The 23058-nt window shown below is 35.3% G+C and overlaps 1 protein-coding gene across 1 annotated transcript in view; it reads right to left on the reverse strand.

Annotated features, from left to right (window-relative positions):
- Positions 1 to 23058, reverse strand: part of LOC107688464 (integrin alpha-9-like) — a 97952-nt gene that overhangs the window by 3776 nt on the left and 71118 nt on the right. Inside the window, exons 19-27 of the mRNA XM_016486173.1 lie at positions 16453 to 16539; positions 16268 to 16347; positions 13838 to 13927; positions 12762 to 12870; positions 11163 to 11270; positions 6265 to 6390; positions 5896 to 6015; positions 4344 to 4439; positions 799 to 918 (exon numbers count right to left, since the gene is read on the reverse strand). Of these exons, the coding sequence (XP_016341659.1) occupies positions 799 to 918; positions 4344 to 4439; positions 5896 to 6015; positions 6265 to 6390; positions 11163 to 11270; positions 12762 to 12870; positions 13838 to 13927; positions 16268 to 16347; positions 16453 to 16539 (936 nt within the window). The remainder of the gene's footprint in view (positions 1 to 798; positions 919 to 4343; positions 4440 to 5895; positions 6016 to 6264; positions 6391 to 11162; positions 11271 to 12761; positions 12871 to 13837; positions 13928 to 16267; positions 16348 to 16452; positions 16540 to 23058) is intronic.

Raw genomic sequence — 23058 nt, forward strand, 5'->3', positions numbered from 1 at the left:
CTTTCCGTACCCACTGTATATATATATATATATATATATATATATACACACACACACACATAAATATAAATATACACAAGATATATATAAAAATATCTTGGTTATATGATAATCCTTAAAATAATAATTATTCTCAAAGTAATTATAATGCTAATAATAAAATGCAATGATTTAATAGTATTAGCAGTAATAATAATAATAATAATAATCATCATTATTATTATTATTACTACTACTTTACTGATATTGTAAATTGATTAAATTATGGCAGAAATATATTAATATTTTTCAGTAAAATGTACTTTTAAAAGTAATAATAATATTCATAATAATAACACAATGTAATGTTTTAATATTATTATTATTACTTCGAAAAGTACATTTTATTATACAATAGTAATATGTTTCTGTCATCATTTCTATCATAAATAAAAAAATAAAAAAATAATAATAATTATTCTTTACTGCCCAGCCCTAATGGTTTCTACAGTAGATGCTTCTGCTTGTTTTACAATATGTGGACAGCACCTATTTTTTCTTTGTACAATGACCGAAACTCAAAATACGATTATGAAACTCAAAATATGATGATGATTATTTCCCAAAAAGTGTGGGTGGTGACATTTCTAAACGCGTTATAATGGTTGCTGCGTTCTTGCCAACCCTAAATCTAATCCTAACGTACTCCTAGGCTAATAAGAATGTTGTTCAAGCCCCTAAATCCAGTGCCAACCCGAACGCTGCTCCAGAAGCAACAAGGATGCTGATCAAGGAACATGTGTCTGTCTGAAGCGCTACCTTCCAGAGCAGCACCGCCAGCAGCAGGAAGATGAGGATTCCCACGAGGAGGCTGATGGCGATGATCCATCCCACAACGTAACCCCTGGGCTCCTGACTGTGAAGGGCCTCAAACACCAGCTGCAGGACAACACAGAGAGAGTGAACATACACACACCAGACGGGACACGACATTCACATTAGAGATCGTCATTTCTCAGTGGGACCAAAGATCAGACTTTACAGACTATATGAATCACCGTGTCATTTCCTGAATTTTATAATGTCTGTGCTGAGTCTACAGTATATTGGGTTTTGACTCAATCAAAAGGAATTGAGATTTCATTCTTAAAGTCAACAAATCAGTCAAATACATGTCTTGTGAAGGTCTTCATTAATCCAGATCATCACAGAATGCCAGGAAGAGTTAATTTGTTTACAGCTGGATGTCATTATTTAAAGCTGCAGTCCGTAAGTTTTGCCTCTTTGTCGCCATCTCTGTTTGAAAACCTGCAATTGCAGCTATTTGTGGAATTATCTTCCTTGCGTGGGTTGTGAGTCAGCACGGCTCCAGCACGGATGAATCTAATGTGTGGCTGTCAGTCACTGCACCGGTGTGGAGACTGCACTTTGTATTCGCAGATTCTACATCTTGAAAGTATGACCCAAATAAGAGTTTTCACTGGAGAATGTCATCTAAACAAGTAAATAACAACTTGTCATATTTGTTCTGATCAACTGAGGAAAAAAGCATTACAATAAATTGCGCTATCAGTGGTGATTAAATCTAATGATCGTTCAGCTCATATCACATCAAGCCGTGCCAATTATTATTATTGTTATACTGTTTTCAAATTCAATCCGCCATTTATTCCAGCTGCTGTGAGAAAAGGCTGTAAACGATCCGTCACCTGCAGCATCCTCACGTGCGATAGCATACTAGCCGGGACAACTTCTTAATGTTTACAGACATGACGTAATGACGCAGCGCCATGCTCAAATTTCCTGTGAAAACCTACCCGTACCACTCAAATTAGAAAACTTTATTACAAGCTTACCATTGTGAATCGAGCTAAAGTAAGGCGATAGTTTTGAACACTGGCTTGTTATGTACTTGCTCAAAAATTGATTTTGGGAAATTTTTAAACAAAAAAAGTTACGGATTGCAGCTTTAAGACGATTCAGGGAACATGAAGTCTTGTTCTATACACTGAAGCACGATAATGTGGACCTCAGGCTGATTTTTCTCTCTCATTTCTCTCTCGTGGATGTAATCAAGACAATTCTATACGCCTACATGCTGACGACAAATATATTCTTGTTTAATAAGTCAACACAAGTGCTGGTGTAAAGGAATTTACTTTGTAATTCTAATTGCAAGTAGGAGATCATTTACGGACTGCAGCTTTAAGGTCTGGTTTAAATGAATGACTATTTTTGGATGAACTTTCCCTCTGAATAACATACATACACAGTTTTATGCACAATATGTGTTATATGGCACACGTGCTTGCTGACCTTTAAATGTGGAAGAATTTCACCTCTGAAACCACAAAAACACAGCAAACAGTTCCCTCAATGGATCTGGATGTAAATGTTGCATGAAAAGCTAGCAGTAAATCCCAGTCTGGAGCGAGATGCCAGCCCAGATAAATCTCGCTTCAGCTTCTGGCCACAATTTTACTACTTGAATACGAGGGCCGACATAAAAAAAAACAAAAACCTGCCATTTGCGGCCCCCAGTCAAGTAAAATCACAAACGGAAGATAATGTGACTTTGAAACAGTAATGAGATAAAAATAAGTTTAGAAGAGATCTTAATCTGAAACTGCTCAGTTGCCAAAATACCAGTATAATTTCAGTTTTATTTACTATTATAGTATTTAATAAGATTAAAAAAAAAATGTTTTTGCTATTACATTTTTTATATATTTTAGTTTAAATGTAGTAATTGTGTTATATACTTTTGTTTTAATTAGTTTTTTGGAATTTTTTTAACATTTCTATTTAGCTATTTTTTTTTAGTTTTATTAATTTTAGTACTTAAACCTAAACTTATTTTATTTCAGATAGACAACATTTTATTTTATTTATTTTTTAATATTTACATTTTATTTCAGCTTTATTTAAATTAACAACATTTTTACTTTTAATAGTTTTAGTCTGAGTTACAAATAAAAACAATGCAATATACTAACTTCAACAATGAAAACTCAAAAATTTCAGCATGAATTTAAATACTTTTATTATCAAATGATCTGAGTTTTATACTCTTACTGTATGACAACTATTAGCCTCATTTATGTACAGCATATTTTTTTATTGCCTTTAGGAACATCTGAGGTGAAATCGATAGTTAAACCAATCACATCCTCAGCTATAAAATAACAATAATATCTTCCTCTGCATGTCATCTTTGGGATAAACATTAATACATGTAATTTTTTATTAGTTTTTTGGGTTCTTTAACATTTCTATTTATTTAGCTTTCATTTATTTTTATTGGTTTTAGTTTTATTAATTTAAGTACTTAAGCCTAAACCTATCTTCTTTCAGTTAGTTGCCAAGGCAAAATGTTCTTTTAAGTTTGACTTTTAATTGTTTTAGTAAAAAAATAAAAACAATGCAAGATACTAACGTCAGCAATGAAAACTATAAAAGAGCAATAATATCTTGCTCTGCATGCCGTCTTTATATGATCAGACTTAATTTTATTCTTGCCTAACAATGGAAACTAAAGTGTAAGATATAAATACTGCACTAAATATATCTCAAGCATTTGTTGAGTTCAGCTGACTAAAATAATGATACAGCAGCATATAAAGGTTTAATGCTCACAGTTGGTCTTTCATTTCCAATTAGTTCAGGTGGCTGTGAACATGACAGAAATGATACAGTTGAAACACGCTACAAGACTGTGCGGTATTAATGCTTATACGCGGGCAATGCCATTTGTAAATGAGTTGCATGTCCACCGTTTGCCCCAGGGAGCGTCGTGTGTGACTTAATAACAGATTGCTTTGGGACCAATGCATTTCCTAAGTGCTGAGGGCAGAAGGGGGCACAGACACTTTTAACAGCCCTATTAGGAATTGGCCTCTATGCTACAAATAGGGGGCTAAAAGTGGGTCAGAAACCTAATCAGCTGAGAGCAGGGCTGAGCGAGTACCATGGCACCAGACACCGAAACACAGTCCCATATTCCTCCAATCAATCGGCACTCCGAGGTCTGCGGCATTAGGGGTGACTGTTCTCAAGCACAGCTGTAGAGTAAAAAAAAGCCCCCTGCTCCCACATGAACAGCAAACCCCACCCAGATCTCAGCAGCTACTAAGAGCGGATGAGCTCAGAATCATGCAAACAGACAATTTCATTTTCTTCCGTGCATCAGGGGTCCTGATTGCTTTCAAAGACAATAATCTATTCACTTTCAATCTTACAATGAAAACCACCAGCATGTCAGAAGTCTCTGAAGCTCTGATTCTAGTTTACAGTCACGGTACAAATATGCTTGGCAAGAAATGCTTGACTGTTGGATTGGATTATTTATCCGCTTGATCACTTACAGAAATCTCCTCTGGAAGTCCGGTTGAGACCTCCACGGCCCTGTCGTCCAGCTGGACGTGACCTCGTGTCACAAACTGGATCACAGAGGAGCTGTCCTGCAAACCACACACCAAGACAGATCAAGGTTATTATACTTAAAACCAAAACTGAAATTAAAATAATTAAAAAAAAAACAACAACAACAACAAAAAACATTATTATTACATGAAATAAAATTAATCATTAACTAAAATAAAATAAAATATAAAATTTTTTTTTAATTTCAGCTAGCTGCCAAGGCAACATTTCTCATTTTATTTTATTTTAACTCAATGTACTAAAATACCTCAAACTAAAACTTATAACAATGAATAAAAACTATATTGACTTCTAACAAAAAAAAAAAAATTAACTACTAAAAATGACAAAAACACACAAAAAAACTAAATGACTAAAACTTTAACTAAAATTAAAATGAAAACTGAAAAATGTACTAAAATACCTCAAACTAAAACTTATAACAATGAATAAAAACTATATTGACTTCTAACAAAAAAAAAAAAAAATTAACTACTAAAAATGACAAAAACACACAAAAAAACTAAATGACTAAAACTTTAACTAAAATTAAAATGAAAACTGAAAAAATTACAATTAAAAACTATTATACTATCTCATTGATAATAAAATAACACTGAGACACACATTTACACAATTAAGCAGTTATTTTAGTATTATTTATATACTATTATAGTATTTATTAATATGTTCAATTAGCTTTTATTATTATATTTTCAGTTTTAATTTTAGTTTAAGTTTTAGTAATTTTGTTAAGTGCTTTTGTAATTTAAAAAAATATTTCTATTTAGTTTATTTTCATTTAAGCAATTTTAGTACTTCAACTTATTTCAGTTCGGGCAACATTTCTATTTTTTAGGTTTTTAAAGTTTCAATTTCAGTTTTAAAATTTTGTTTAGTTTTATCATCTAATATTTATATTTTATTTATTTCAGCTTTATTTTAAATGTTGTAAAATAATGTTTAATAGTTTTAACTAACAATAACAACACTAAATGTAAATTAGACATTGCTCAAGTGTTTCCATTACTACTGAGTGGCATTTTATGACAAAATATTTGTAGCAAAATATCTTGTTAATACTGTTGTTTATCACTTTTTGATTAGGTTATAAAAATAAGGGTGTTTTTTGTTTGGTTTATTAGTTAAATTGAGTGTAAATTCATATGTTGAAATATGACTGATCTGTCACACTAAATGAGATCTTCATAGGATATTTCATCAACTTCTTTTTATCAGTAGCTTGTCATGTAGCCAGCTACTTTTTATCTAACTAAAAATGACCAGTTTGCATTTACTGCTGCCAATTTAGATACAGCTGATAATTTAGTTAGCTAATTAGTTTTAGCTATAACTAAGGTTAGCCTGACATTGTTTTAACTAGTTTAATAGATTGTAGCCTCAATTCTACAACATTTAAAGTCTTAATCACACACTCTGAAGGCTGGCATTGACATTACAATAACTTCTTACTTAATTACGGCAATAACTCACCCTCTGTAGTATTTCAGTGTTTAGTAGCATTCGCACATCTATACTTGTGGCTTCTTCTTTAGCCTGAGAGCTCAGACTGCAGGAAATAGTTAGACACGCTCTGCCAGGCCGGTCACAGTCCTGTTGACACAGGATACCATCAAAGATTTACCCGTTCAGCACAAAAACTGATGTGAAATTAGGTTTTTATGAGTGTTTTATGGGGCATTAAATGCTGTGATCCACTGCTCTAATGTATATGCACTGACAAAAAGTCCGGACAAACAACATTAAATATGCAAATATGGCTTATTTCCAAGTGCTAAATGCATTTGGATGCCATTTCTTCTCTGAACTATGCCAATATGCCCAAAAAGTCCTTTGTCATACCAGAACTTTTCTGCCAGATTTGGTGAAGAAAGCAAAAATGGTGTGGAAGATGCTCTCCTTGTCCTGTGGGATTGTGCAGGGTTTGGGGTTTCTGTGCCGCGTGCAGTTCCCTCGACCTTCTGATACCTGCAGACAAACAAAAAGTACGAAAATTAGCAAATCTCACAGTTCCCTCTCAGCAAAATAGCACCAGATTATTTATTATATATTTGCTGTTTTCATTTTAATTTCAGTTAAAGTTTTAAGAATTTTGTTGTGTGTTTTTGTCATTTTTAGCATGTCTATATAGTTTTTATAATTTTTTATTTCAGTTGTATTTTAGTACATCAAGCTAAACTAAATCAAAATGAGAATGTTACCTTGGTAACTAGCTAGCTAAACTGTTTTTTTTTTTGAGTATTGGAGAAATAATGCTAATCAGTTTCAAGAACTACAATTATTACTCATTCCATTTCAGTATTCTTTATTTTTAACAACTTAAGAAGTTGGCAATGATTAACAATCACATGCAAAGAGAGGGAAATCTGATTTTCCCAGCATACTTTGATACAGACTGTAATGGAATAAATGTTTACATTAAGTGTTATTTTCTGTTTTGTAATTATATGCATGTGCGCTAATAGTTATCCTGCTACAGCTGCTTTATGGCAGAATTTTGGATTTGCCTCATTTTTAAAGTTTGCATCATTGATTTTACTTTCCTGTTTGATAGTGTCAAGCTGCTTTGAAACAATCTGTATCGTAAAGTGCTATAAAAATAAAGGTGAATCGACTTTAATAGTTAGCTGCTATTGTAGGTGAATTCAAATTAATATTGATTCATAAATATTGATTTTCAATGGGCTTACTCAAATATTTGAGTTGCCTTAAAGGAACACTTCACTATTTTTGAAAATAGGCTCATTTTCCAACTCCCCTAGAGTTAAACAGTTGAGTTTTACCATTTTAGAATCCATTCAGCCGATCTCCGGGTCTGGCGGTAGCACTTTTAGCTTAGCTTAGCATAGATCATTGAATCTGATTAGACCGTTAGCATCTTGCTCAAAAATGACCAAAGAGTTTCTATATTTTTCCTATTTAAAACTTGACTGTTCTGTAGTTACATCGTGTACTAAGACCGACGGAAAATGAAAAGTTTTTTTGTAGCACGTGCGACATATGTCTGACATAACACTGTACAGCCCTGCACGGTACAAGTTTATGCAAATCTACTTACATTTTTCACTTACTCAGTTCATAACTGATACTTTTGATTATGACTCAATATGACTTAATGACTCAATTTGTTAAGTGTAAAAATGTTTCACTAAAAACATTGAGTACATGATAGTTAAAGTTTTCAGAGTGCTGGATTACTGGAAGGCAAGACATTATAATTTATCCAGTGAGCTCAGACCTGCTAAGCAATTCAGATAACGAAAGGAAGTTCTTTCCCAGCGGGAGTTGGGAAGCCTTTCTCTGACAAGCATGTCCCATCTGGAGTGATTTAATGTCCCACTGCCCCTTCCACCCCTCTGCCCCCGGGGAACACTTCACCTCTTCCTTTAACCAGCATCCTTTCCAGTCAGACCTCCATAGAGGAAAGCATCTGAAGACCTCACATTGTCTTCTCTCAAGTCAAGGGAAGGATCTCTGCCTGCTTCACACAGGTTTTCACGAGCCCACTTGTGTGAGACAACAGTGTGTCATTCATGAGCTGATTTCACTACAGTACTGTTTCAAAATCTAGTGACTTGCTTCCCTAGACAGTGTTTTAAGAAATATAAAACCCAGGCTCATTGAAAAAAAACCCATTTCTGCCGAATTATATTACGTTATTTCTTGAACATTTCGCAATACTTTCATGTAAAATGTCTGGGGAGTGGCACTTAAATCGCTTTCAGTTTTTCCCGGAAACAGATGAATATGAATCTGACAATGTAAGTGTAATGCTGTTCCAGGTGAGCTACTGAGCAAGTTTACTATGTCAGAAAAACCATACATGGTGCTGGTTATGTGATGCAAACCTCAGAATGTATTAGTTTACAAATCATGCACTACGGTAAAAGCGTTTTGAGGTGGTAATAGTATTGTGCAAGGAACCATACAAAAATAAGTATTTAATAATTGATAATCTGCACCTGTATTCATAATTTGTGTGAAAAGGAATAAAAGTAGTTGGTCTTTTACTGCCACTAGTGTTCATTTCAGCTGGAGATTGCATTGGATTGTATATGTATATATATGTTTTTTGTAGTTTTGCAAAAATGTAGGTAGAGGCGTGTTTTCCAAAATGCGTGTTTTTACGCTGTTCCAGACAGTAAGCTTTAAAATCAGGCCAGAAACGTACACTACACAAGTATGTGCATGCAAACATTAGCAACACACGGTAAAATTACTCTCATTTTGTTCAGAAAGATATCAGTTTAAAGACAATCTTGCTGAGCATGTTATGTAAAGTCAACATATTTATAACTACCAACCTGAATACTAATAGACCAGAATTAAATGACATTTGAAGGTAGTTCTATTGTCTCATTGAGTATAAACTGAAGCTTGTTACCGCCACAGTAATGCAAGAATGCATATTAAGTATGTTCAACAGACCTGTATACTTGCCAGGCATTCACTTTTACATTTGAGTACTTACTTGTGTTAATAAAATAGGCCCTTTGTTGGTTTTAAGAGTCAAATTAACCCAAATTATAAAATAACTATAACATATGTAGTCTATGCTACAATAAAGGTTTTCTGTTTTTTACCTGACCCTGTGCTGATTTTTGGCAAATTGCATGGCAACCAGTGGGGGTCAATTTGATCATGGGCACAAAATTGGTACAGTCTTTCCAAAACACATTTATGTGTCGAAACTTTGCATGCACATTCATGACCCTAAATTAGAAAATGTCACCAAATTTCAAGAAGAAATACACAGTTTAAACAGTGTTTCAAGCTGTTTAAATGTGGGTCAAATTGACCCAAACACAAAACGAGGATCAAAGTATTGTTGGAAGGCAGCTCACTAGGTTTTTTAACAAAGCTGATGTCATGTAACCCTCTCTAATTTAAGACATCTCATCAGCACCGAGGGACCAGCCCAAGCTGTTTATGTAAAAATGCCCCATATGTTTTCAGTCATGTGAGGAGAGGAATTCCTCCGCGTGTGCATTTTTAATTAGGCCGAGTGTTTATGCTGTCCATGTGGGCGCCTGGGAACGTCTACTCCTCTTTGAGTCGAGTTACCCGGCATCGCCACTGTGCTGCAGGTTAGTCAGGGTGAACAGAAGCTTTCCCCCAAGTGTCCCATTCCACCCTTTCGTGCAAACCAGTTAATCCTCTCGTAAGTGATTCCATATGGGACGTACAGGGTGGGGTACAAACCTCCCCTGTCCTCCCATTCACAGTAAACAGGTTGATCCCTGGCCTGATCTAGCAATATGGCCAATGCAAGGGTTACATCAACATCGTATGCGGTGCTTGTCTTGAATTTCTGCCCTCTGTATAAGCTTATTGTGAGGCACTATCTGCGGCAGCTCCGTAAACCCTGTCTCTCACCTCTGAATTAAATATAAGCCTGAGGTTGTGGACATCACTAAACTCTCGCTGTATGAGAACAGAACATAATCAACACACTGCCCTCGTTTCTAATGATACAATGAAGATAAAGCCTAGCTCTGTATATCTAGCTTCAAAACATGCAATTGTGGCATTTATAAAGTACTTTAAATAATGTAACCTTATACTTAACCTTAAGTAGAAGCAATGTTTTAAAGGTAACATAAGACACAATTGACAATGGACTATAAAATCACTGAACATTTAATGCATGTAATATAGGCATAATGTGAAGCCTTACATTTTTAATAATGCACCAACCTAGCATCAATTATTCCACTTATACCATGATATCAAGACATTTTCAAAGTTTTGTCGCTAAAATGCTCCCATAAAGTACTTACTTTGACAATTAACCCTCAGCAAGCTTGCGGCACTATTTTGAATGTGTATGTTTGGAAATTACATAGCAAAATTATATATGTAAGGAATAATTGATGACAGGGCTATGAAATTATTGCAAACCAACAATGGTTGCAATGCAGCTATGATGCAATTTGTGGTAATTTTCATTAATTCAAGCAGCTCGGTTCACAGTAAATGCCACATTAACTCAGCTCTGCACACACTGTGAGTTCGGGTTTAAAACATTTAAGTTTGCATTTGGCAACACAACATGTGCTAACATTCTAATGAGAAGTGGTAATAAACCTCCTGTTGTCAACAAAACAGAAGCTGCAGTTTTCAGCCAAAATAAAAGCTTGATGTTTTAATGTAGGAAAATGAAGAAATTAAGACAGCCACAAATATGATTGTATTATTTTTGTTTATTTATAATAATAGTAATAATAATAATTATTATGATTATTATTTCATAGTCATATTTACAGTATAATAACAAAATTGTTGCCCAAAGTGTGCAGCCCTACTAACAAGCACAGCAAACCTGCTGCTTTAAAAATTCTATAAAAAGAAAAAAAAAAAGTAAAATTAAATAAATAAATATTTTAAATTGCAATAAGAATTTTTTAATCAGAGAAATTAGATTTTGCAATTTGATTTTTCCCCCCAAATCATGCATCTCTAAAAGTGCAGTATCTTGCTTAAAATAGCACATTACTAGCTTAGAAAGAACATGGTGAATTGATATGGAAATTATTCAAGCTCTCTAAGACTCAAAAACCAACAATGCTGTGGTGTAACGCAAAATAACTCACAATAATACATACCACGAACAGGTCAGAGAAACCACTTACAGCACAAAAAAGTGTGATGAGAATGGACAGCTGTATAACTGATGTGAGGTAAAACAATGCAAATGAAGTTTAGCTGAATAAACAAGCGCATGAGTGGCAGGAACTCACTTGTGTGTCAATGATATGGAACATATCTGCTCCGTTACCAGCCAGGCGGTTGGGTATCCTGATGTCCACCGTGGAGCCTGGAAGTCTGCTGGGTCCATTGTTTATCACCTACACAAACAACACATGGGAAATGGATCAACCTTGGGATTTACGCTCAGCACAACAACTAACAGCTACTAGAGCAAACAATACACTTCATATACATTTAAAGCACATTATAATACAGCTTGGTTCTGGATTGGTCAACTGTGGTCAGATATAGGTCCTTTTGTCTTGCTTAGTTAGAGACACTGAATATTTGGCAATATTACTGACTTAACTACCCAGACACTATTGGATGAGAACTGAATTGAGCTGAATAATGATGTCACTGTTTTCCCTAGAGCTGCTTAATAGATTAATTGAACTCATTCCATAATTGATGAACTTTACACAGTTATTGAATCAAATGGATTCAACAAAGAACTGATTTCAGCTGAATAATGACTGTTTACTGTTGTCATTTTAGAGCTGCTTTAAAGCAGAACTGATCTCTTTGCATCACTGAATCATTATTTTCTTGTTTATCACTGTAAAGCTGCTTTGAAACAATCTGTATTGTATAAAGTGCTATATAAATAAAGGTAACCTGACTTGACAATGAATTATTAAAAATGTATGTAATACAGGCATAATGTGAAGCCTTTCAATATTGCAATAATGAAACATTTTCAATAATATTACAATCCAGTGCCAATTATTCAGCTTATACCATGATTACTACTTGTTTACATCAAGACATTTCCCAAGTTTTTTTTTTTTGTCTCTAAAGCAATTCCTAAAAGTATTTACTTATGCCCCCAATTAAGCCTCAACAATCCTGAAGTATTCTATAATTTAGAGCAGGTTTATTATGGTATAAAAAACTTTCTTTATTTGAAAAAAAAAAAAAAATAAATAAATAAATAAAATATATAAAAGAACTTAAACTTATTTTATTTCAACTAGTTGACAAGGCAACAGTCCTCGTTTTCATTTATTTGAACTTAAAGTGCTAAAATAACTAAAACTGAAATACAATTTAATAAAACCTATGTAGACATATTGGAAAACTAAGAAAAAAAAAATGTAAACAGACAATATATAAATAAAAACTCATTCACAATATTAATAAAAACTATAGTAGTATATCAATGATACACTCTAAAAAATGCTGGGTCAAAACAACCCAACCGCTGGGTCAAAACAACCCAATAGCTGGGTTTGTCCATTTTTAACCCAGCATTTTTTAGAGTGTACTAAAACAGCACTGGTGCCAAGGTAATAAAACACTAAAAGTATAGAAATGTACATCAAATTAAAATAAATAAATAAATAAAATATGAAACACTTTGGAAATGCATCATCACAGCCTGTGAAAAGGTCCATCATATAATTAACTATTTTACCAAGTAATTGATCCCCTGATATTGCTAGTGCTCATAAACAAACAAACAAACAAACAAATAAGACACCCTGTCAGGGTTTAATAACCAGCTAACTGTACTAACTTACAGATTCTGCAATAAAATGTACTGGAAAAACTTCACATGCATTTGAACATATTCCAGTATGGGATACCTGAAAGGTGAAGTTGAGCGGCTGAAAGCTGCACTCCATGTCGTCCAGCTGAACGAAGCGTGATCGGTCCACTGAGTTTCCATACACAAAAGACGTAGGCGAGACCACGCTGCGGAAAACGGACTCACAGTTACTATGGTGATGCTTCATTGTGCTATATTGTTCTGTCTCTCATTTAACGTGATTCATTTGATGGTATCTTTGATGTATAATATAGTGTACATGGGCTGCTGTCAGAATTACTTTATTTTAGTAAAACATTGCAGCTTTTATAGCTCAAACTCTTGGAAACTTGTCCATGCCAGTAGAGTGTTGCATATTTTTGTCTATATGTACTAAATACAATCTTTACATTCATATACTGATTACAGAAACCTTCTAATGCATATGAAGTTAACTTGTTAAATGACATAAAAACAGACTTTGATCTGATTTTATGTCCAACCCCTGGAGATCATGTTTATATTTTAAAGTGTAATCTCTGGCGCACTCATGTAAAACATTACAGGGAGCACGTTCTCTTTATCAGGCTGTACATCTGGCTATAGAACATGTTGTGTATTTAAGCCTCATTCATCTGTGAAACAAGTGAGCCTGTAACTTTGAATTACTCCAGCGCAGCAAAGAAAAGTGTGCCAAAAAAGAAATGTGCACATAAGCACTGTGAGCGGACCACAAATGTCTCTGCTGTTATCAGACGTCTGGAAGCGTAATGGGCTACAAAGCTGTTACAGGAATAGTTCACAAAAAATGAAAAGAAAACTCTCATACAATGTACTTTCCCTCATGTTAAAAACCTGTATGAACTGATTTTTCTATGGAAAAATTAAAGAAGATGTTGTGAACAAAGTTCACGCTGGACTTATGCTTTCAAAGAAAGTGCATATTTTTGATCATCAGCCTTCAGAATATATGTAGAACATAGTGCACAAGTCATACAGACTACTTTTAAGGTCTGTTTTTGTAGTTTGACGACATTCAATTCACAGGTTTTGAACAACATGAGGGTGAATAAATAATGATACATTTTAGGTTGGACGTTTCCTTTAAGCCGTCTTATGAAGTGCAATTCTTACCCTGTGATTGCAGTGTCCACCTCATGTACCAGCGGTATGGACAACTCCAATGTGTTATCATGAAGTGTGCTATCATGTTCTGGATTGGCACTAAGAAAAAAAAAAAATAAGGTTTTCAAATAATAATATATAGTAAAACATATAAATCATTGAGCAAGGATGCATTAAATTGATCAAAAGTGACAGTAAAGAATTTATAATATTATAAAATATTTCTATTTCAAATAACTTATATTATTCCATGGTCTGTCTGAATACTGGATTCTGATTGGCTGGCAGGTATGCAGTAAAACCGTTTAATGCACAGGTAGTTTAAGTCAGTTTAATCACCGTTCCATATTAATGCGCTGCTTTAATTGATGCACACTAACCTACACGCATCACTTGTGCACACATAAACACACAGAGAGAGAGAGAGAGGTCAGAGATCGCTGATTGCGCTGCACACAAACTTGTTGTCAACACCTCCCCGTGATTTTCATTAATAAAATAGCCTAGATACTAGATCACTACATTATATTCCTCAGCAACGAGGTGGTAAAATCAATGTTTTTGAAGTAATTCTTTGTACAGAGGGACGCGCAGACGCCGCACGCAGATACACACAACTCAGGTCATCTCTCTCTATCTCTCTCTCTCTCTCTCTCTGTGTCTCAAACGATCGATCAATAATTTATTGAAATACATGCTATAATTCATTCAAATACATGTGGTCTTACCGCACTATTTAATCTCTGTGTATGATTTGAAGCGGGCAGAATGCTAGCGCTATCGTGCCGTAACTGACGAAAATAACTGTCCTTTTTACCCATTCGGTCAAATATTGTGCTGCAAAGAGCAATACTAGTTTTAACTTGTCTATAACTTGGCAAATGACCATGGAATAAGCGGGATAATCAACAGCTAGCCGTGCATTAAAGGATTTTAAATGCTTTTTAAACTCTTACTGACCCCAAACGGTAGTATTGGCACTGACATGCCATGTGTTTGTAGCATGGTTGTACATACAGTGTAATTTATTAAGTTTCTACTGTAAGATGGCCAAATGTGCATTATTAGGGCCCGAGCACCATGGTGCGAGGACCCTATTGGAATTGCTCCGTTTATTATTATTATTATAATACTCATGAAACTTTGCACACATGCCAGAAGTGGTAAAAATTTATGTCCGATATAGGTTTCAGAATTAGGCATGGCAAAATGGCTCGATAGTGCCACCTATACACTTTCAACAAAGTGCCCCTCAAGCTATGTTTCACGTACATGTAAAATTACACACATGTAATGTCCCAATACCAACAAAAAAGACAAATTTTTGTCAACAAAAACGAAGTGAGTTATTTTGAATTTTCTCTGCAAATTTTGTGCCATTTTTGCCATTTTCAGGAGTTGTATTTTAACTCCTCCTCCTAGAGATTTAATCAGATCAACACCAAATTTGGTCAGTGTAATTTAAAGCCCTTTGTGATGTTAAAGTGTGAAGATTGCGAGTTTTCATTGAAGGGCGTGTCCGTGGCAGCCTGACAAATTTCGATGTTTCGCCATGAAACAGGAAGTTGCTGTAACTCAGGCATACAATGTCAGATCTGCCCCAAACTTCACACGTGTGATAAAAGTCCTGGCCTAAAGACATCTAAAGGCCAATATCCCATTATAATAATAGCGCCACCTGCTGGCAACAGGAAATGACTTGTTTTACAGTAACTTAAACATGCAATGTCCGATTTGCCCCAAACTTCACATGTTTGACAAGCGCCCTGGCCTGACAACATCTACATGCCAAAATTCAGTTATAATTTATAACGCTACCTGTTGGCAACAGGGTATGTCATGTTTTACACTAACTCAAACATACCATGTCAATCTGCACCAAACTTCACTTGTTTGATAAAAGTCCTGGCCTGAAGACATCTACATGCCAGTATTCAGTTATAGTCATAGCACCACCAGCTGGCAGCAGGAAGTTTGGCACATATAAATGACTTTGACATATTCCTCCTATATTTACCACTTTACATGCATATAGCCCACCGTTCACTGTTTTCCTAAGGCCACTGGGTAGAGGTGGCTCCGGGTGCGAGGACCCTTTCAACGCTGCTTGCAGCTTTAATGAGAGCTGTATTTGCCTCAGAGAGCTAAGAGATCTCTGAGCAAAGAAAACACATCTGGCCAGCATTAGATTATTATCATGACTTCAATATCAAGTCAAACCACTTAATTTCTATCAAAATAGCCAAATAGGGAAAAGTCCAAATGTCTAATCTATCTAGTTATTTCAGATATAAACATCACGACATTCACTAATGTGGACTGTTGATGTGAACCATGTGTATCTTAAAGAAATAAAATATTATAGTAAAAAAAAAAAGAAAAAAAAAAGTATTTTTAAAAATGGGAAAATTCATTAAATCAAGACCGTTCAAAGCTTACCTTCTAGCATGAACTAAAAATAGCAGCGTCTCATTTTCACCAGACAGACGACTTGTGTCGAAAAGCACCGATAGATGGTACTGAAAAAAAGAAAAGGTAAAAAAAACTACAAGGTTAAATTGAATGGCACTATAATTAACAAGATCACCAAGTAAGTTGTTAAGCTGGTGCTCTTGTCATACTACCTTGGTTTGCGCTCTCATGAAAGGAAATCCAATGCTGCACTTGAGGAAGTCCAGCTCTACCAGCATACAGGAAATGCCCTTTTCTTCCTGGAGCCCAAACAGACAGAGAAAACACCAAATGACAGTGAGAATAATCAGACAAAACCTTCACAAGCTGTACTATTTTGTCGAGACCCCAGCAGAAAGTCACCAACCGTGCAGTGCTTTCCTCAAGGTATGCTTAAAACATTACAAAAAAGAAAAAAAAAACATCCAAAAGAAACCCAAGAAATCACTGATTGCCATGCAAACATACAGAAGGCACGCAAATGGTTTATTGTTGAGAATAAACTCCTGCAAGCTGGATTCAATATGCATTACAATTATGTTTAGATCTCCAATTTAGATCTCAGTCGGAGGTAAACTAAACAAATTTTTATTTTTATGTTTAGCTTTTTCTCTTGCAATTTCAAGCAGTGCACACACCTGTCGACAGTTCGGCTAGATTTCAAACAAGTTTGAAATTTGTTGCAGCATTTGCAATCAATTGGAACACAATTGTGCAAGTGTGCACACTAGAAGAGTCTTGTGAAAGGCACATGCTACAAGATGCGTAGTGTGCATAAGGCTTTATGTAAATGTCTTAAGCCTGGAATACAGTACACAATTTTTGCCCCGTTTTTCCACTGATTTACTGTTGAAGTCTGGAGAAGTTGAAGTTGAAGTAGTTGCCAAAAATCAGAAACAGTCTGCAGATTTGAGTTGACAGATATCATAGAAAATCATGTAGTGTATGATGGTCGCAGACTCCGATTTTTTAGCTTCAGACTATGATTCCATCCAGTCGGAGGATATCAAACAGTTTGACATTTTGAAACGATTTTGGGACATATTGTTTTCATTTGTCATGTGTTTCCTAGCAACAAGGTACACGTTTCTGCATGAGTTTGTTGTGATCGGAACGACCTTGGTAGTGTACGATCCTCAGTCATGTAAGGTATGATGGCAAGTTTTTCCTCTGTGACTATACAAAGTCCGTAAGTGTATGATGCCCAGTGTTTTAACATCTGTTCAGAATTTAAAAGTCGTGTAGTGTATTCCAGTCCTTAAAAGTCATTCCTCAAGTCTTGATGAAGTATAACATATGCATAGTTAACTTAAGATATAAAAAAACCCCCACTGAAATATGCACTAACTTTTGGCGGTTTAATAGTGTTTTAAAGGACAATTAATATTCAGTAATATCATTTGAAACAACACTGAACTAAACTGAGCAGAATTATGACACTATTTTCTTTTGTAGAGCTGCTTTATAGCTGAAATTGTATTTGTTTCATACTTGATGAATTTTACAACATTAACACTGCTATTTTCCTGTTTATTAATGAGAAGCTGCTTTGAACCAAACTGTATTGCATAAAGTGCTATATAAATAAATGTGACTTGACTAACACATAAATAACTGTATTCTCACATGCGCTGTACACTAGGAGAACAGTAACAGGGACAGTCGCCAGTGAGAGTTGAGAGTTTTCTTTAAACACAGCAGAGCAGCACCGGCTGGTTTGTGTAAACAGTTGAGCGCAGTTGAGAGCCCGTGAGCATTTCTTGGGCGAGAGTTCACAAAGCTGTCCTTTTACAGAGCCGAGAGTGTAAAAAACAGCCGAGCGCCTTCAGGAATCTATCAGGGCCACTGATAAACCAGACGGCCTCACGCTGCTGGATCAATGCAGAGGATGAGCGCTTAACTCTGGGATCTCGAGTTCCACGTGAGGTCCTGCACGTGTTGCCTATTCTTGAGTTTATATTCAAGCTATTCTTAGCAACACTGCAGCAATAACAAGGAGTGCTGCCGGAGAAAAAAACATTAATAAATAGTAAAAAGCAGCTGAGGGGGTGCAGGAAAGCTTGGTACTGTTTGCAAAATTCATTTTTCATGCACTTGGCGGCTCTCTGGGGAAGAGTTTGAGGCTTTGGCCTCACGTTCTGCACTCATTTGGAGCATTTACATGAACACCCTGGCTTCCTCAGATTTGAGTACTGCTAACATACAGCAGGGCACCTCGACTGGCAGCACTGCAGACTAAATGTGGCCCATTAATCATTTCCGAGTTCAAGAGCGCTCTGTGGTTGACAATTTGCCGTCTGAGGTCTATATCCACACCAGATCATGCATTTTTACACTTTCTGGCTGTAGTTCAGCTACCCAATTTCCCCAAAACATGATATTAGGCACAGATATTTAAATGTGTCTGATACAATCAGATGTGCACTACTTTAAGTTTTTTTTTTTAAGAAATTAATATTTTTATTCAGCAAGGATCCATTAAATTGATCAAAAAATGAAGTAAACACAATTTTTATTTACATAACATGGCCCTTAAAAGTGGTGTAAGATCCCTCATGTACGATATGTGGCAAGAATCATTCAACATTATTTATACTGTCGTCTCCCTCTTGCTCAGCACTTTTTCCGCCATCTGGCCCCAGTGAGGAGACGTACCCTTTGTCGTCATCAAATGGACTTAAATAAGCAACACTCTGACACAATGTCCTCTAAAGCACTAGCAGGAAACCCCAAGGACAGCTCGAGTTCACGAATGTCCTCTATTTCCTAAACCGCACAGTGTTCCCACGGAGGAGGGCAGGCAGCAGAGAAGTGCACGTGTTTACGTAAAAACAGTAATATTGTGAAATATTATTACAATTAAAATAACGGTTTTCTATATGAATATATATTCAAATGCAATTTATTCCTGTAATCAAAGCTGAATTTTCAGCATCATTACTCCAGTCTTCAGTGTCACATGATCCTTCAGAAATCATTCTAATATGCTGATTTGGTGCTCGAGAATAATTTATTACTATGTTGAAAACAGTTGCGCTGCTTCGTATTTTTGTGGAAACTGTATATACTACTGAGCTCAAACTTTTAAATGTGAACATTTTCCACAAACGTTTAACGCCGTCTTCCTTTTCAGCATTACTGAACCATTTGAAACCATTTAAACTTCTTTTGTGAAATATTTTGCACAGAAAGTGTGCTTGTATAAGGATAGTCCTTATTTCAAAGAAAGGCTAATCAAATGCCACACTTCTAAATTTGCCCAGTATTTTGTCACTGTTGCGTTGGTAATTGTATTCTGTCGTGTACAGGAAGGAAAGAGGTGTTTTCATTAATCAATACTCTCTGCTCTGTGTGTTATTACACTGAAACATTAACAAATCTCAAATGATGTATGTATTGGCTGTGCGACTGTAAAATAAACTCTTGTATTTCATCTCCAGCCAGCTTGTTTCTCTCTCTCGGCCTCGTCTTTTAGTGCTTCAGTAAGACTGAAATTAATCGAATTGCTTGCTCACCAATTTGAAGGTCTTCGCTTCACCTGTCGCAATCTAATAGAAGGACAATATGCCGTTTATCTAATTACACTGCGTGTTTCTTTGCCAGAGGGGCCCCGGGGCCACCTAAACAGTGCGATAGAGCTTCTGAAACCAATTCACTGCTGCAGATGGTTTGGGTTGCAAGACAAACACAGAGTCAACAGGACCTAATATAAAACAAGAGGCGAGCACGAGTTCACACTCGGCATGATGGAGAGCTGAAGCGCTCTGAGGGAGACGGGTCACATCAACACAGACGACTTCTCATGGCGTTGGGGTAATTAGAGGCATCCTGCTGCGTGTACAGTACTACAACAGCAAACAAAGTACGGCCCCTGTGTCTTCTCACAATACATTTCCACCTGGACGCCCGCATGCGTCCCATTCAACTGTCATGAGGAATTACTCACTGAAGAGAGAGGACGTGCCGCAAAAATTATACAATGAAATTTAAGACGTTAAAACAATGTTAAGAGCTCCATCTGTATCAAAACACACGGATATATAAAGTGAAGTCTGAGCGCTTGAAAAACAGAATACAGTATGTTTACGCTGAAGATGACTGAATTCTTTCAGAAGGATTTTGGAATGCAAAAACAAATGGTCAAAATATTAAATACTCCATTAAGGCCAGACCAAAAGTAAACTTGAATTTTAAAATAAAAATGTAATTCAAAACCATAATTCAAAATGTAATTCAAATGTCATATGACTTTCTATCTTCTGTGGGGGAAAAAAAAAAAGAAGTTATATGTTTGTTATAGGGCTGGACGATATGCCCAAAATTTATATCACGATATATTTCTTAATTTCGGTCGATACGATATAATTCCGATATCGATATGAAATCGCGATACATATTGATATTGAATTATTGTCCAGCCCTAGTTTGTTATATGCTTTTGTTTTTGCAAAAGGACAGCGCGATTTTTTTTTCTTTTTTAAAATGTATTTAAATAAATAAAATTATGCTATTTCATTCATAATAAATAAAATACATTAGATTTTTTCAAAAATTATTTTGTCAAGAACGAAAATCATGCTTGAAGGTAATTAAATGAAATTAAATAAATTATAAAAAAATTATTAATTATTAAAAAAAATCACATTGGTTTGAAATGACATTCCTTTAAGTAAGTATTTTTGTCAGTTATTCATGGTACAATCTTGCATCTTTTCTGTGTTTTTTCCCCCTAAAAATCAGTGGTCAGTTTAAAAAAACAAAACAAACTTCAAATATTTTTTAAAATATTCATAATAAAGAAATATGTGACCAAATATAGATAGTATCCCCTAAAATTAGAAAACATTTTAAAGAATTAAATTGTTAATGTAATTATTTAATTTAAATAAAAAAACTAAAAAATGTTTTGTAAAGAAAGAACTTCATACTGGTTTGGAACAACATGAGGGCAAGTAAATAATGCCAGAATATAAATTTGTAGGTGAAATATCCTTTTAAGGAGTAGTATTTATGTCAGTTATTGACAGTGCATTTTGCATCCTCTGTGCTTTTTGTTGTTAAAAAAAATCAGTAAATATAGAAAATATCAAAACTAGAAACACATGGTCAAATATACAAATTATCCCTTAAAAATGAAAGAACATTTATTAAAATGTGCAATTCCGCTGCATCGTTTCCCCCTTGAGAAGGCTGAGCTCATTTTAAAGTGGTCTGTTCAGCAATCTTAAAGAGTCTCTCCATTAACCATCAAACTAAAGGAGGAAATGTTCTTCCTCATGCTGCTGATAACTACAGAATGCTTTTCAGCAAGGCAAACAGAACATGAGGGAGCTGTAACAGAGTTCGAGAAGCCCGAGATAGTGATACGCTGACCAGCTGCAAGAAACTGTGCACTTCCTCCTGTTTCCACAACTCTTTATATTCTACACGCTTTTTTCAATCTGTCCCGTTAAATCATGGATATGATGGCCACATACCCTTAAAACGAGGATTCAGACTTGTCACATTTTCCAGTAAATATAATTGAATCTATCGGTCACCATTTGGCACTAAGTTCGTGGCACACCCTTGGGCCGCCTGGTGCATATTACAAACAGAATGTTTAAAGACTTCAGTCTAATTGGCTGACTTTATGCCATTTTCAGTAGGTTTTTTTTATCAAATTGGTGTTTACCAATGAACACATCTGAGGAGTCGCTGAACTAGCTGCTGGATTGCAAGATGCCAAGCGCTTATCAATCAATCTTTGGAAAATATTGGAGAATTTATTTTAGTCATAATAAGATGCAAACTGAAGCAGCCTGTAAGTCAACAGTCAAAAGTCTGGTGTAGAGAAATGAATGACAAATATACAGTATCAGTGACTTACTCTTTGTAAGAAGTTGATGTAGTGAACCTCTCTGGAGAAGTTGAAGTAGATGTTGGTGTCGTAGGCGTCGTCTCCAGCATTAGAGATGGTTAAATTTAACGACACATTTCTCACTCCACCAAGAGCCAGATGAGAACTGATGTACCTCCTGGGAAACGAGAAAAAAGTGAGACAAGGACAACATGATGAATCTCAAGAAACCTGTTGAGAATATAGGAAACCTGGCATTGTGTATTATGAATATTGTTAGATCTATCTATCTATCTATCTGTCTATCTATCTATCTATCTATCTATCTATCGTTCTGTATTTCTCTTTAAATTATTACATTTAAATTACAAAAAATTACTATTACTGTAATGAGAATCACCACTGAGAATAATTATTATAATAATACAAAATAAATAAAAAAAAGTAAAATATCTGAATGTATTTCAGTAATGAAAATATTGCAATGCAATAAAATAAAAAATAAAAAATACATTGGCCCTAAAAATAGACTTAATTTTTCTGATACAAAATACACTGTCAAAGAACATGAATGCTTGTTTTGTAGTCATTACAGTAAAATGTGTTTTCAATTAGTGAAATCACCATCCACTCTTTAAACAGTGAAGGTTCAGCATTTAAGGAAACACTTTTGATTACAGAGAAACCAGATCATTCAGAACCAGACTGCAGGACCTCCTTAAGACCAGCTAATGAATGACGTCATGGGCTGGTGAGAGCCAAGTGTGTGTCCACGTCTACAGAGACTCAACCCTACTGACGTAAATTTGCTGAAACCAGGAGAGGACCAGGGGCTTTACCCAGAAAGCAGCAGTTTCCCATGAAGCCTCAGGTCAGCTGCGCAGTCCTCTGACAGACAGTTCTTCTCAAACCACGTCTGTGAAGAGTCAAACAGAGCACA

This window comes from Sinocyclocheilus anshuiensis, unplaced genomic scaffold, assembly GCF_001515605.1.
Source record: "Sinocyclocheilus anshuiensis isolate Anshui unplaced genomic scaffold, SAMN03320099.WGS_v1.1 scaffold265, whole genome shotgun sequence".
In the NCBI taxonomy this organism is placed as follows: Eukaryota; Metazoa; Chordata; class Actinopteri; order Cypriniformes; family Cyprinidae; genus Sinocyclocheilus; species Sinocyclocheilus anshuiensis.